This window comes from Aedes albopictus, chromosome 2, assembly GCF_035046485.1.
Source record: "Aedes albopictus strain Foshan chromosome 2, AalbF5, whole genome shotgun sequence".
NCBI lineage: Eukaryota > Metazoa > Arthropoda > Insecta > Diptera > Culicidae > Aedes > Aedes albopictus.
The window spans coordinates 363,783,590-363,798,553 of record NC_085137.1 but is presented as its reverse complement, the minus strand read 5'-3'; the positions used below and the strand labels follow the sequence as shown (position 1 = coordinate 363,798,553).

The 14,964-nt window shown below is 41.1% G+C and overlaps 1 protein-coding gene across 10 annotated transcripts in view; it reads left to right on the top strand.

The window, feature by feature from the left end:
- The window catches only part of LOC109622630 (potassium voltage-gated channel subfamily KQT member 1), a 601,129-nt gene that overhangs the window by 251,845 nt on the left and 334,320 nt on the right, over positions 1-14,964 (top strand). For all 10 annotated transcript variants that reach the window (XM_062852911.1, XM_062852912.1, XM_062852913.1 and 7 more), the window contains exon 9: positions 14,280-14,467. In XM_062852911.1, the coding sequence (XP_062708895.1) occupies positions 14,280-14,467 (188 nt within the window). The remainder of the gene's footprint in view (positions 1-14,279; positions 14,468-14,964) is intronic.

The following is a 14,964-nucleotide window of genomic DNA, read 5'->3' as shown; positions in this document are numbered from 1 at the left end:
AAACAAAAGAAAGAGCGGGATGAAAGAGGGGGCCTGTGCCCACTCTTCCATCCTTCTCTTTCTTGTGTTTGTTTAGGAGAGCGGGTAAGAAAAAACGAAAAGCTAGCTGCGCCAGTGATAACTGACAACACTAACACTACCGAAAATGAGACCCAATAGGAAACTTCAACCCACAGAACTTGTATACAATATTTAAACAGATTTATGACTGGAATTAAATTTACGGTTTTAAAGTTTTTCCTGATAAAAAATAGCAATTAGTGCTTAAATGTTATGTAAAATTATCTAGTTTGATCATTGTTTGTAAAATTGTAGGAACGATTTTTCTTTAAGTTTTGTGTACACCTTGGTAGCTTTTCCTGTTTAACTTCAATATGTATTTCGTCTAATTTTTTCAATAGAACCTTTAAGAAAGATGGCAAAGACCATCGAAACGTCGGACAAAGAAAATATATGTAATTTCAACTGCACACCGAAGACTGCAAGGCCGAAAAAAAAACATTTTCGTCGGAAATTTTCGCTTTCTTTGAACACAGTATGTTCTAAGACTTATACTGTTAAATACACTTTCGGCAATTTATCATTCCAGCAGTCGCATTTTCGGCCATCCTCAGCGATACACGCTCACACTGTGCGTAACAAGAATGCATTTTTCATGGTGCATGTACTCCGACATTTTTCATGTATTTCTCGGCCAATTCCTTCGGAAGTTCCTCCTACCTTTTATTTTTAAGTTCATCTGTGGATTGCTCTGGAACATTATTGAAGAATCCCTTGGGATATTTATTCATGACCTCCTTTAACAGTTTCGCTTTAAATTCCTCCCGAAATTTCTTCAGATTATCATCTGCCAATTACTCCAGGAATTCCTCTAACGAGTTCCGTAGAAATTCCTTCGTCAATTTCTATGAAAATTACTCTGAAAATTCTGTCAGGAATAATTCCGGATATACCTTGAGTAATGCCTTCAGGGATTTCTCTTTGAATTCCTCCTTGATTTTCTCCAGGGATTCCTCCAGGAATTCCACCAGGGATTTGGTCCAGGAATTCTTCCACGGATTTCCGCAGAAATTCCTTCAGGGGTTGCTCCAGTGATTCCTCCAGGGATTCCTCCAAGCATTCCTTCAGTAATTTCTCCAGGAATTTTTCCAGAAATTCCTCCAGGGATTTCTCCAGGAATCCCTCAAGGGATTTCTTCACGGATTCCTTAAAAAAAAATCTTCGTTTAGTGGTTCCTCCAAGAAAATCTTCCAGCGGTTCGTTAATCCTTGAGCGATCGCGCTGCAGTATTTTGTACAACAGGTTGAAAAAAAATTGCTTTTCGTATTCAGCATTAGCGGTGCTGACGGTGGTGGCCAACCGTGCGACTAACGGAAGGTTAAAGAATTCCTGCAGGGATTCCTTCATGGTTTTCTCCAGAAATTCTTGTAGGGATTCCTCCAGGTAATCCTGCTGGGATTCCTCCGGGATTTCCTCCAGGAATTTAACCAGAGATTGCCCAGTCCTCAAGAAATTCCATTGTCAGTTTCCTTGGAAATTCCTTCGAAAATTGTTTCAGGAATTATTGTGGGATTTCTTTGAGTAAATCGTTTAGGAATCCCTCCAGAGATGCCTCCAGAAACTCCTGCAGGGATTCTGTCCAGGATTTTTTCATGGATTCTTGCAGAAATTCCTCCAGCGATTCTGCCAAAGATTCTTAAAAGGATTCTTCCGAGAATTTCTGCAAGGATTTCTCCAAGAATTCTTGCAGGGATTCCTCTTGAAAATTCTCCGGGAACCCCTCCAGGGATTTCTCAAGGAAGTCCTCCAGGGAGTTCTTCCAGGAATTCCTCAAGGGATTCTTCCAGAAACTCTTTGAGAGATTCTTCCACTAATTCCTCAAGAGATTCCTTCAAGATTTTTTTAAGACACGGACACTGTCTTCAGCCATAGACTGTACAGACTGAACGAAAAGAAACTATCCTCGCAAAAAGTTCCATCGCCCGGAGTGGGAATCGAATCCAAGTATTTCTAAAAGAAGGAATTTCTCCAGGAATTCCTCCAGGATTTTCTTTATGAATTTCTCCAAGGAATCCTTCAGGAATTCGTCTAGCGATTTCTCCAGGGATTCTTTCAGGATTCCACCAGCAATTTCTCCAAGGATTTTTTCGATGTATTGGATAGCTGGATAACCGATTTTTCGGTCTGGCTCAATAAACAAAATAACATGGTAGGGGCTGAAATACATGGCTCTGGAGTAATTGTTTTAATCCCATTAGGAAGTTAAGCGACATTTTCTTGGGCCAAAATTTATGCCATTTTGGAATGTGCCAACATCTGTCTCAAAAGACGGTACAAAAATACCAATATATGTATAGATAGCTGGGAGAATTTTCGGCGTGGCAGTCGCAATTGCAATCAAACGATCAAATATTCTCCTTCATCCGACGTTTCGATGTGTATTACATCTTCTTTCGAAAATTCTTCCAGGAACTATTCTGGAAATTCTTTGGGTAATTCCGTCAGGAGTTTCTTCTGGGATTCCTCCAATGATTTCTCCAGAGATCCCTCCAAGGGTTCCTCATTCCTCCGAGAATTTCCACAGGATTTCTCAGGGGATTCATCCAGGAATTTCTTCAGGAAATCCTCCAGGAACTCGTTTAAGCATTCCTCCAAAAATTCTTTCAGCTATTCCTCCAGGGATTCCTCCACAAATTGCTTCAGAAATTCCTTCCATAATTTGTCCATGAATTTCTCAAGCGAATCCTCGGCGAATTCATCTAGGAATTCCTCCAGGGAATCCTCCACAAATTCCTTTTTCCAGGATTTTTCCAGGAATTGTGTCAGGCATCGTCAAGAAGAATCACTTCACAAATAACAAGGTTTCTAGAAGGAAAAGCTGGAGAGTTCAAACATTTCTGGAGAAATTCCTGATGAAATTATAAGAGAAATTGCCGAATAAATTTTTGAACAAAATCATGGAGATATTCCTGGAGGGATTCCTTGAAGAAACTTGAAGAAGTGCTTGAGGAATCCCTGGAAGGATTCCTGAAAGAAATCTTCATATTTTTTTGGAGAAATGTCTAGATGAATTCTTGGAAGAATCCCAGGTGTAATTTCGTGGGAAAGTTTTTGAGCAATACCTGGGAGAATTGGGGTAAAGACTACGCTCCAAACATTTTTTTTTGTATTAACGAAATTCCACGTTGGGGGGGGGGGGGGGGGGGGGGGATCTGGTGGTTCCAGAATCTAAAAAAAAATAAACGTTTATGGACAATCCCTAAAATCATCAGGTATCAGAATCAGGTATCAGAAGGCCGGCTCCAGAGGCACGTTATCCTCCATTTGGGACATTTGTGCCATCGCCATACATATGAGCCTATTTCATCATTTACCTGAGGGAGAATGGGACAAGGGATGGGAATTGGGAAAGGGAAAGGTGATGAAATAGGAATTGGTGCCCTAAAAGAGGGAATGAACGCATAAGTGCAACGAGAGCTCATAGCTCATACCACAACGGGGTTAATCAGTGCCCTGAAAAGGACACTGTAAAACGCAAGTTCGGAGTTTTGCTACCGGGACTTCTTTTTAAAAAAAGGTCTACACCTCTTTACTACTAACTAAAGACTGACTTTATTGGCCCTAGCTAAGTTACACCTAACCGATGAACGTACGCCGGTAGCTGCTGCATCAGCACCTCATGCGATGGGCACCACGTCCGACCCATCGACCTATCGATCGCTGTTACCATGATGATTTCTGCTGACTCTGCCAACTGCCGTGTGGAATGTCGAACTCTTGGTTGGCAACGTCGTTAACTTGCCCGGCCCAAGTGATGAGGCTCCGTCCGAATTACATCTTCCAAATTCGTGTGTTGGAAGCCAACTTTCATGTCCGTAGTGATAGGTACTTCCCTAGATGGTTGGGTAAACTGGATCTTCATAGCTTTCCTGTGGGCGAGAATACTAAAAAATATGGCTAAGCCGATTACGGTAGGGGTGAACGAGAATGTTCCGAAGATTGACCAAGGGGTCCATTGGATGCTGTTGTTCTCCAGACGTATTTGCTCCAAATCTCTCCTTGTTTCCGTTTGTAGGAGGTTTAGATGTTCCAAACTCAGATTAAATATTTGCTTGCCTTTGGTTATTGCAAGACCATCCAGTGATAAATGAATTGGTTTTCCTGTTAAGTGTTGGATAATGTTGCTGACCATGATGCTACTCACGTTGACCGTACAGTTGTCGTAAGATATCAGGTAGGCTCCCGATAGATTCCTTTCTGACAATCCACAGTTAGATTTTATGGTGAGGTTTCGTACTGTATTGATCAGCAGATGTTGATCGTCTATGGTGACGACTTCTTCGGATGTTGGATTCATGGTGTAGTTACAGGTGGCTGGCTGCCCTTGTAGGAGATTTGGTATACATGTAGACGTTTCCAGTCTTACCTCACTGAGCTTGAATATATTCGACTTTAGGGAGTTGGCGATGAGCGTTTCGTTGTTATGAACCAAAAAATTCCTGTTCGGTAAATGGAGTTGTTGATTATTGTGGGTGATGGGGTGTATGTGAATCTTCTGATAAATTTTGCTGTCGAGCTTCGGTAGTTTAATTAGAAGCGCGATTTCTTTTTGATTGGTGGCGATGGATGTAGATGCGTAGGAGATGGCCTCTGCTGCGGTGACTACGATGATCTTTTCCCTAGCTAAGTCATGAATAAATGTAGTGATTTCGTTATCGCTAAGTATAATAGTATTCAAAATTCCTATCTTTGCTAATGTAATCGTTTCTAAGATATGTTCGAGTTTTTGGGACAGAACTTTAAGGTTTTCTAAAATTGATATAGCATTAAACTCTGTTGTTTTTGAATTGAAAAGTTGTATCGCTTCTTTGGTTTTGAAGGCTACTTCTTTTAGTTGGAGAGTGATTTCTCTATTGATCTTTACCTGTTGATTATTATTTGAGATTAGATTATTGATGGAGGAATTAATCACTTTTAAATCCTCAGCGTCTGGTGTCCCGGCTATATACTTCCAAATCGTACCTACCCGATCCCAGCGCTTTTGTCTCCTGATGGGGGAAAGTCTCTGAAGGAGCAAGTGGATAGTTTTGAACTGTTGAGATATGATTGGTGAAAACAGATTTGGTGAGAGATTTTCAAACTGATTACTTAATATATCCACATAGATTCTAATTGAAGTTAGGTTGAAATGGTGTAAATAGTAATATGAACCGTTTTGGATCCTTGCTGGCCCGTGGTCGAGGGCGATTAGCGACTGGTTGTTTATTTGTCGTATGTCTATCGTCTGAGTTGCGGTTGGTTGACATGTCCAAAGTATCCAAAGGATAGAAGATCTAGAGAGGAAGAGATTATTATTTTATTTGTCGTATTTTTAGGTCGTCTTTGTGAATTCGTCTTCCGTCCTTTGTCAAAACAGTGCTTCGGTTAACTCTATCTATTGTCACTTTTTTATAGCGAGGCTTATGTTTTACCCTTTGGCGTGTTTTTTCATACACTTCTTGGTTCTCTTTGAAGGGTTTACCTTTCCTATGTTTGTTGTGGAATTTTAAATCAATTTTTTGCTTTTCGATTAAATTTTTATAAACTGATTCGACGATCTCGGGGCTTCGGGCAGATGGCAAAATAATTTCCTGCGGTGTGTGTTTTGTCGCACTATGGATTGTGTTGTTGTATTTGTTTACTGACAGTATCAGCAAGTCATGTAAAGTCATCGTTGGATTTTCAGCTTTGGTAATCCTATAAATTTCTAGAATCGTAGAGTGGAACCGTTCCACTATTCCATTCATTTCACTACGACCAGTGGCCGTAATGTATGTTTCAATATTATTTTGATTATAGAAATTTAGTAGTTCACCGGTGGCGAAAGATTTTTCACCGTCCATTACTAGTATGTCAGGAGTTTTGTATTTTGTCAGTAGGTCTTTTATTGCTGGTATCAAATCGACAGCGGCTCTGGAAGCTACTGGCCTGATTTGGGCGAATTTTGAAAATTTGTCAATATATGTCAAGAAGGTCTCATTTTCTAAAAATAGAATGTCGATATGGGAGATTTCAAACGGCGATTTCGGAATAGGGGTTTCTTGGATTGGATGCTTGGATGGATTCCGTTCATACTTGTTCTCATGGCAAATTTTACAGTTTGCCGTAAAATCGCGTACCTTTTGAGAAAGTTTTGGAAAATAAAACTTCCTCAAAAGTTGTTGCTTGTTCTCTTCAGCACCTCGATGTGCGCGATAATGTTCTTTATAGACGATATTCCATTGCTCGTCTTCCTCTCGGATATCCTGAAGTTGACCTTGCGTAAAACGAATTTTTAACATCTTTTTATCTCCAAAGTGTTTCTTATACACTTCTTGTAATTTTCCCATTATTTCTTCAGATGTTAAAAGTCCGTTCAGTCTACTCAAGTCGAAGTGGTTTTTTAGTACCTGTAATAGGGAGTTTTCGTTAATTTCGCTGATAGTAACATTGATTCTAGTGAAATTTTCAAATGGGTGTTCGGTCGTTATTTTGTCTGGACCGTGCTTTAAAATTACTTGATGCCTAAACACGTTTATTGGTGCTTCCGTTGATTTTATATAAAAATGGTCGCTATTATCCGCTGAGTGTTGTGTAGCGGTCATTGAACAGACTATCCGGCTGAGGGCATCCGCAACTACGTTGCTTTTGCCGGGTTTATATTCAATAGTATGGTCGTGCTCTTCAAGATACGCTTTCCAGCGTTTCAGCTTCGCATTGGTATTCTTTGCAGAAAGAGAAAACGTTAGGGGTTGGTGATCAGTAAGAATTTTGACTTTTGAGCCGTATAAATAATTTCTAAATGTTTGCAAGGCCCAATAAATAGCTAACATTTCTTTCTCTGGTACAGAGAACCCTTCTTCTGACCTCGAAAGAGTTCTTGAAGCAAAGTGAATGGGTTTATCTTTACCCGTTTCGCCTTGCGACAAGACAGCTCCGATGGCATAGTCGGATGCGTCTGTCGTGAGTATGAATACTTTGCTATAATCGGGGTAGATTAAAATATCTGATGAAGATAAGATACTTCTCATTTTCTGAAAGCAAGATTTTTCTGACTCGTTTAATTTCACCTTTTTGTTCGATGTGCATGCCTCCCCTCTCAGAAGGTTTGTAAGGGGTTTTGCAATTTTTGCAAAGTCCTTTACGAACCGTCTGTAATAGCCCATCATTCCCAGAAATGATCTAAGCTCTTTGATAGTTGAAGGTTCTGGATAATTTTCAATCGCCTCGATTTTTTAATGTTCGGTTTAATACCGCTGGAAGTGATTATGTAGCCAAGAAATTCGATTTCGTTATGAAGGAATTCTGACTTATCCAACTGAATTTTCAAATTGGCATCGTTCAACGCCTTTAAAATTATTTCGAGGTTTTTAAGTACCTCTTCGAGTGTCTTTCCGAAAATAATTACGTCGTCAATATAGACGTAACATATTTTTCCAATATGTTCCCTCAATACGTCATCGATTGCTCGTTGGAAAATTGCGGGAGCATTTTTAAGGCCAAACGGCATACGGGTGAACTCGTATTTGCCGTTGTTGATTGAGAATGCGGTTTTCTCGATGTCACTCTCTTTCATTTTTATCTGGTGAAAACCAGAGGCTAAGTCAAGGGTGATAAAATACTGTTGACCTTTTAATTGGTCAATGACATAATTTATTTCAGGCATTGGATACCTGTCTGAAGTAGTTTTTTCGTTTAATTTACGGTAGTCCACTACCATTCGAAATTTTTTTTCTCCGGAGGCGTCGGATTTTTTGGGAACGATCCACACTGGAGACGTCCATGCGGATCGTGATGGTCTTATAATTCCATCTTGCAGAAGCTTATCAACCTGTTTATTCACCTCTGCAGCATATGCAGCAGGATATGGATATACTTTTTGGTGAATAGGTATTTCATCTATGGTATTAATAGCACATTCAACGACAGTGCTACATGTTAATTTTGCGTCGGGTTTATGAAACACTTCCTCGTACCGGTTCAACACCCTTAACAGCTGTGTTTTCTCGTCTGGTGAAAGATGAGACGTTCGGTATGCATGCTCGGTCGGATTTGCTTGGCAAGCCGTTTGAGCTTCATGAGGTGTGCTTTGTTCAGCAGTGTTACTTGATGCATTCGTAACTGTTTGCTGGGGGGAATATTTTAGAAGTGGGACGCATAAAAATTCATTTTCTTTGTGTAACTGCAATGTGTTGTTTTGCAGGTCGATTTTTGCATTAAGTGCGTTTAGCACGCCGGTTCCAATAATTCCATGAAAGAATGGATGGAAGTCATGTAGTAAAAATTGGGCGTAATGATTTATTTTTGGTTGGAAAAAGTTTACATCGATTGCTTTTTTAGCCTTGAACCTTCCGTTGGCACAACTTATGTTGTTAGCTTCGAAATAATATGGTTTTCGGAGTGAATAATTGTTGGCTAGCATGGGGTGTATTAAATTGATATTGGCACCAGTGTCGATCAAAAATGGAAATTCACCGATACTGGTTTTCAAATTGATGTATGGCATCGTTGGTATTACCAACTCGGGTGCCATTCTAAAAAATTAGTTTCTTGAGCATTGTTCCTGTCTTGATCGTTGACCTCTATCAATGCAGCTTGCTCGGGTTGGTCATGTGCAGCTTGCTCGGATTGTTCATACGAGCCGTCGTATTGAGTTTCATCCCAATACTGTTCGTACCCATAATCGTAGTCATAATCGGGGTATCCGTAGTATTCGGGGTTTGCATAGGAAGCTTCTAGCGGGTGCGCTTGTCGTTTAAATGCTTGGTGTTGTTGCAGTGACGGTGGGTGAGAACGTTTCAAATTCATTACCGGACGGTTGCCGTAATTTATCATTCGCGTTTGACCACTGGAATCTAATTCCATAGGCTCTGGTTTCGGGGTTCCAAATGGAGTGTTTTAGAATGATCTGAATGGGTTGTTTTGAAATGGCCTGAATGCGTTTTGTGGATTTGGTCTAAACGGGTTAGTTTGTGGAATCGGTTTAGGAGGTAAAGCATAGTTTTGGAAAAGGTTTGGTCTTCTTGGAGGTGGTGGAGGTGGTATGAATGGCCTCGGTTGCATAGACTGTGGTCTTGGGGGTAATTTTGGTGGTTCTCGCGGTTTCGGTGTTGAATGATTACCAAATTCATTTCTAAATGGGGCTGTGCGAATATCCATGTTATGGTACTCAACACAGAAGTTAAAAGCTTGACCTAACGTTCGAGGGTTTGTACTTTTAAGCAAAATACTCAGAGGCTTATCTAGTCCTCTAATGAATGCATCGAGAGCCTTATCTCGAAAGTAGTCTATATGAGCAGCGGCGTTTTCTTTTAATTTTTCGTCCGTTTGTACCTGTGCGATCATAAGAGATAGCAGTTCCGTGACTCGGCTGTAGTAGGTGCTAAGGCTTTCGTCAGGCGTTTTCTTTATGGAGGTTAATTGATAGTCAAGAGTTTTAATATCCCTCTGATCTCTGTAATACAAGACCAGGGTGGTTTTTATATCGGCCCATGAGGACGATATGTTATTGGAATTCAAAATATCGGCTGCTTCGCCGTCGATTTTTCTTCTAATCGTTCTTTCTAGGACGTTTAATTGCGTTTGTGTCGCACGACTATCCCGGTATGTTCTAAAAATTGCTTCCACATCTGTGATCCAATCAATTAATTTGGTTGGGTCACCACTGAATGTTTTAACGTCGCGGACAAAATCCGGAACTCTACCGAGATCAATAAATTGCTGTGTGGTTAAAGCAGGTGGAGGTGGTACCTCCCGAATGTTAGCCTCCGCTTGATTCATGATGTTGGAGAAGTAAAGACCGTGGGACCCTTTTGTGATATGTACTTGGCTCCTTGGACCAATCGTGTGGAGTTTGTGATATTCCACTTTTCGAGGATTTTTGCACTAACACTGAATTTACGATTTTTCACCGAGGAACTTATACGATTTCCACTTCAGCAGGTCCCTATTCGGGCGCCAGTTCGGAGTTTTGCTACCGGGACTTCTTTTTAAAAAAAGGTCTACACCTCTTTACTACTAACTAAAGACTGACTTTATTGGCCCTAGCTAAGTTACACCTAACCGATGAACGTACGCCGGTAGCTGCTGCATCAGCACCTCATGCGATGGGCACCACGTCCGACCCATCGACCTATCGATCGCTGTTACCATGATGATTTCTGCTGACTCTGCCAACTGCCGTGTGGAATGTCGAACTCTTGGTTGGCAACGTCGTTAACTCGCATAAGCGTAAAAAGAGCCTATAGCTCATTGGAGGTAGCTTGCGACGTCATGCGACTTTCAATATGACATAGAAAGGCACGTCATGAAAATCATCCTCAATATTCAAGAAATCACCCAAGCAAAAACTACGTTTGAGCGAGTGCTTTCTTGAAAACGTATACAACTTTGTGTAAAAGAGTCACTGTGGACATCCCAAATTAGGAGACATGTGAGTTCACATGAACAGGCATGTTAGCCAGACGAACATCACAGATGTGATAATCGACAATGCGTTTCGAGCATTTCAGAAAGAACGACGTAACCAGATAAATCTGGAACTTATTCCTTCTTTTTACAACGCATGCACCCTTTCGGGATAAAACTACAGAGTAATTTCACGCCATGAAAATACCCAATAGAAAACTACAAGAGTTCAAAACATGTTTGAAAAACTCAAATCCCTCTGGAGAAAAATAGGACAAAGCCCCATTTGCTCCAGGAGATTTGAAGAAGCAGAGCTTTTTAGTGCCCACTAAATCGATTCTAAAGCTACAATCCTCGGGGTAGAAGCTAAAGATTCGTAGCTATACAAAAGACTGGTTTATCCGAAGATATTTAGAACCCGAACAGGTCCAAGTTCCATTCAGCAATACCTCTTTCGGTCCGCACAGACCGCAGAGGGCAAGCTTCTTTCAAAGCAGTAGCTATGGTATACCACAATGAAGGGCGTTGTAATAACAAAACCATAATGAAACTCTCTTGGAGTAGCAATGGAAGCGAGTTATCCATAAAATCGCAACCAATTATTACAGGTTCCCTAGCTTGTTGAGCAGGGACGCCTGAATACGCAAAGTTTGCGAAGGAACACTCCAAAGTGCAAAAAGGTCAAATGGAGAGTCCTCATCTGACACATGCCAATTAGTCAACTCATGACAAATTCTGCTCATGCAGAGTTGTGTTAGGTGCAATTCTATGTTAAGTTAACCATGAACTGTACTACCTAAGTATTCCATCAAAGTGAAGTATGTATCTCAAACCAATGTTTGAGCTACTTCAGATGCCAAATATCAGCGAAAAGATGCTGATCACAAGAGCTTGCTTGAAGGCATCCATAAGGAAAGGTTGAAACATACTGTTAACGTTATTCTAAAATATAGCATGCTCGAGGCACGACAGTTCATCTATAATGAAAAAAAGCAAAGCTGGGTTCACAAGGTAACCCATACAGAAGTTACCCTACGAAATTGAACTTTTTGAAGTAGATCCACTTGGGCTACATACGCTTTTTACGCTGAAAATTGATCTGAGGTTTCCTTGTCGTAGCCACTACCCAAACTAGACAGGATTACACTCTTCACAATCACAGAACAAAAAGGAAACATCAACGACGAACCAAATCGGTGTCAATTGAAAAACGCCAATGGCGAAAACGCATTAAGCGAACCCATGTAGGCAGTAATGTAAGCTAATTAACAACATTTGAATAACCCCGCCCTTATTTAGCCTCAAATTTGAGACTTAAGAAGGGCAACTGATTATCTCGGAGAAACGCAAGGACCACTGCACCATTGCTCCGGTTAGCGCAGTAAGGGCGTTATACTGTGGAGGACGCCCTAATTCTCCACAGGCTCCGTTTGTGGTTAGGTTTTTATTAGACCCCCCTAACCATTCATTCTTTGGCACGGTAAGCATAAAGCCGCATAACACCATGAATTAGGGGTCACCTGTTTAGTGGACTCTTACCACTGGATCAGGTGATCCGTAGTGTTATTCTTAGCCAATTGAGACAACCGCTACCGACACTACACAGCTATCTAGGCTGATCGAGAAAAAAAGTTAACATTGATGGTCAACTTCCAAACGAACCCGAACAGCCGGCAAAATTGAAACTTGAAGAAGTGCTTGAGGAATCCCTGGAAGGATTCCTGAAAGAATTCTTCATATTTTTTTGGAGAAATGTCTAGATGAATTCTTGGAAGAATCCCAGGTGTAATTTCGTGGGAAAGTTTTTGAGCAATACCTGGGAGAATTGGGGTAAAGACTACGCTCCAAACATTTTTTTTTTTTTGTATTAACGAAATTCCGCGTTGAGGGGGGGGGGGGATCTGGTGGTTCCAGAATCTAAAAAAAAATAAACGTTTATGGACAATCCCTAAAATCATGCTAAGGAGTCTAGGCTAGTTCATGTCGGGACCCACGCTTTACTTCCCTTCTGAAGGAAGAACTCAAGAGTCAAGTACAAGACACTGAAGACGACCTTACAGTTGAGGTCGAAATACGTATCTGTCAAAGGATGCAAATTCTTAGTGGAATTAAAAGGAACAGTAGTTAACGCGAAGAACTCACATTTTTTGAGCTTTGTCGGGAGTGGGATTCGATTCCAGGTCCTCGGCATGATAGTCAAGTGTTCTAACCATCACACCAGGTTCGCTCCACACTTAGTTGAAGTGAGGTGTGGGGCAGGTCGAGTTCCAGTAGAGGAGAAAAGAGAATTAAAGATCAAATCAAAATTGTTGCAATTCACAAATATCTAATGTTAACTCAAAAGATAATGTTCAATGCTACGACATGTTTCGCTACAAAAGATGGCATTTTGCGACAACTTGTTACGAGCATCCGTCTGTTATTAAGCTACAACATTCATTTATTTTTCGGCGAAGAATACACTGCCGTTCTAATCATGATTGTACCATGTAATATGGAATTCCCATATAACATGGGACAAATATGCGTAGAACGGCAGTACAATGCCTAAAGCCACCCCGGTAGATAGGCGCGCGTAACCCAACCCCAATCCTTGCATTTTAATAAAGCAGTCGTTTGTTCCGAAATAAGGCCAGCAATCTACAAGTGCACTCTTCGCGCAATACAACCAACCATAATGAAACTCATGAAAAGCTCCTCTTTATAAGAATAATTTTATGATTTGAACGTGCCTTCACGGAAAACTTTTCCCATCTTTTTCCGGGGAGCCTGTATCCCTTGGCGGCGGCGGCAGCAGCAGCAGCGCCATCCAGCGTAGACAACATTGCTATTGCTGCCGTGCAGCACCAGCAGCATCTTGCCAACATCGCCCCTTCAGAAAAAAGTGCGAGAAAAGGCTCCAATTTTACGACCTCGCCTGAAGCCGAAGAGTTACACACTGCTGGCGGCAGTCTGCTCCCGTGGAAAAAGTGAACTTTAAGTACCAGCTCCCCAGTGTATAATCTGTTCGGAGTGCAACGTGTTTCGTTTCAGATGATGGGAACGACTTCGGGGCGGCAATGGCCTTGGCTTGTTGGGACTTTTGTGGGAACAGGGAAGAAATCTTTCTCCGGTCTACGGTTTACGGTCTGATAGCAGAAGCAAGAATTTTCGGCTGTAAAGTGCAGAAAGTCCAGAAAACACTTAAACTGCGAGCAAGCTGGATGAAAAGTTTAATCCTTAGGGTAAATCCTATGTAGGTACGTACTACATTCCAAATAGGAACAAGATGTTTCATTTTATTGTTCCATGGACAGCGTAACGGTGTACTAATCGAGACATGCACACACAAACCAGGACCAGGAAGAAGTTTTTCGGGCACTTTTGCAAGCAAAAGTTTAGATTGCTTGCCCGGAACGTACAATCGCATGCTTGGAAACTCGTGTTATCCAATTGCTGGCAGAAGTTAGTAAAATAAACTAATAAGTAGGCATTAATTTTATGCTCAAATTAGGTGCTTTCTGCACACTGCAGTCACACCAAAAAGGAAAATCTTTGGTATAAATTATCTCGTTTCATGTAACATTACCGTTTTACATTGTTTTAAGTTCGGTACAAAAAAATCGTGCTCAATATGCAAATACACAAGCAAAAATATAATTCATTAAAACGAAGATTTCTGCTTACAACATATTTAGGGTTTTGTATCATTCTAAGGATGTTGAACTGTAATGTGAAACATCCGTCATTTTTCTTGCTACTGTAAAACCATTATTGTTTTAACTACAAGAGCCCTTTAAGTTCGCTCCTTCATCATCGTCAACCGCATCGCGTATCTCACCGTTCCTATTTTTTTTTATCTTTCTTCCCGCCAGGGCATCCTCGGTAGCGGTTTCGCCTTGAAAGTACAACAGCAGCAACGGCAGAAGCACATGATCCGACGCCGTCAGCCAGCTGCCACGCTGATCCAATCGCTCTGGAGATGCTACGCAGCGGACGAACACTCGCTCTCGGAAGCGACGTGGAAAATTCACCAAGTACCTCTTCCCAGCCCGCCGCCATCGTAAGTAGTGCGCTTCCCAGTTCCGCATGCCGTTTCCTTTTTTTATCGTTGTTTGAACTTTGAACTTTTTCTTCCAACCTACCTTTTTATCTTCTGTTGTCTTGTTTTCCGCCCTACACACCGTTGTATAATCTAATATACCTACCACCGAGCTGGAACAAACCGATACCTTTATTACAGTCTCGTTTACCCGTTCTTCAGTCTGTTACATGTTATGTCACTATTTTCGTTGTACACTGATTCTATTTTTGTTAACATCGAACAAGGGATAAACTCACCCCCTTACATGTACCACCTATGCTGTGCTCTTTCTCAACCTTGATGGCACAATTTCGAGTGGTGGTAAAAGACATCACATACTTTCCACAAATTGACGAACCCGAAAGGAAAACGGAACACTTTTATCTTTTATTTCCCTCTGCTAACAAACTTACACACACAAACATAGCCCTCATATGTACCATTTCGCGCTCTTTAACCCTTACAAAATCACATAC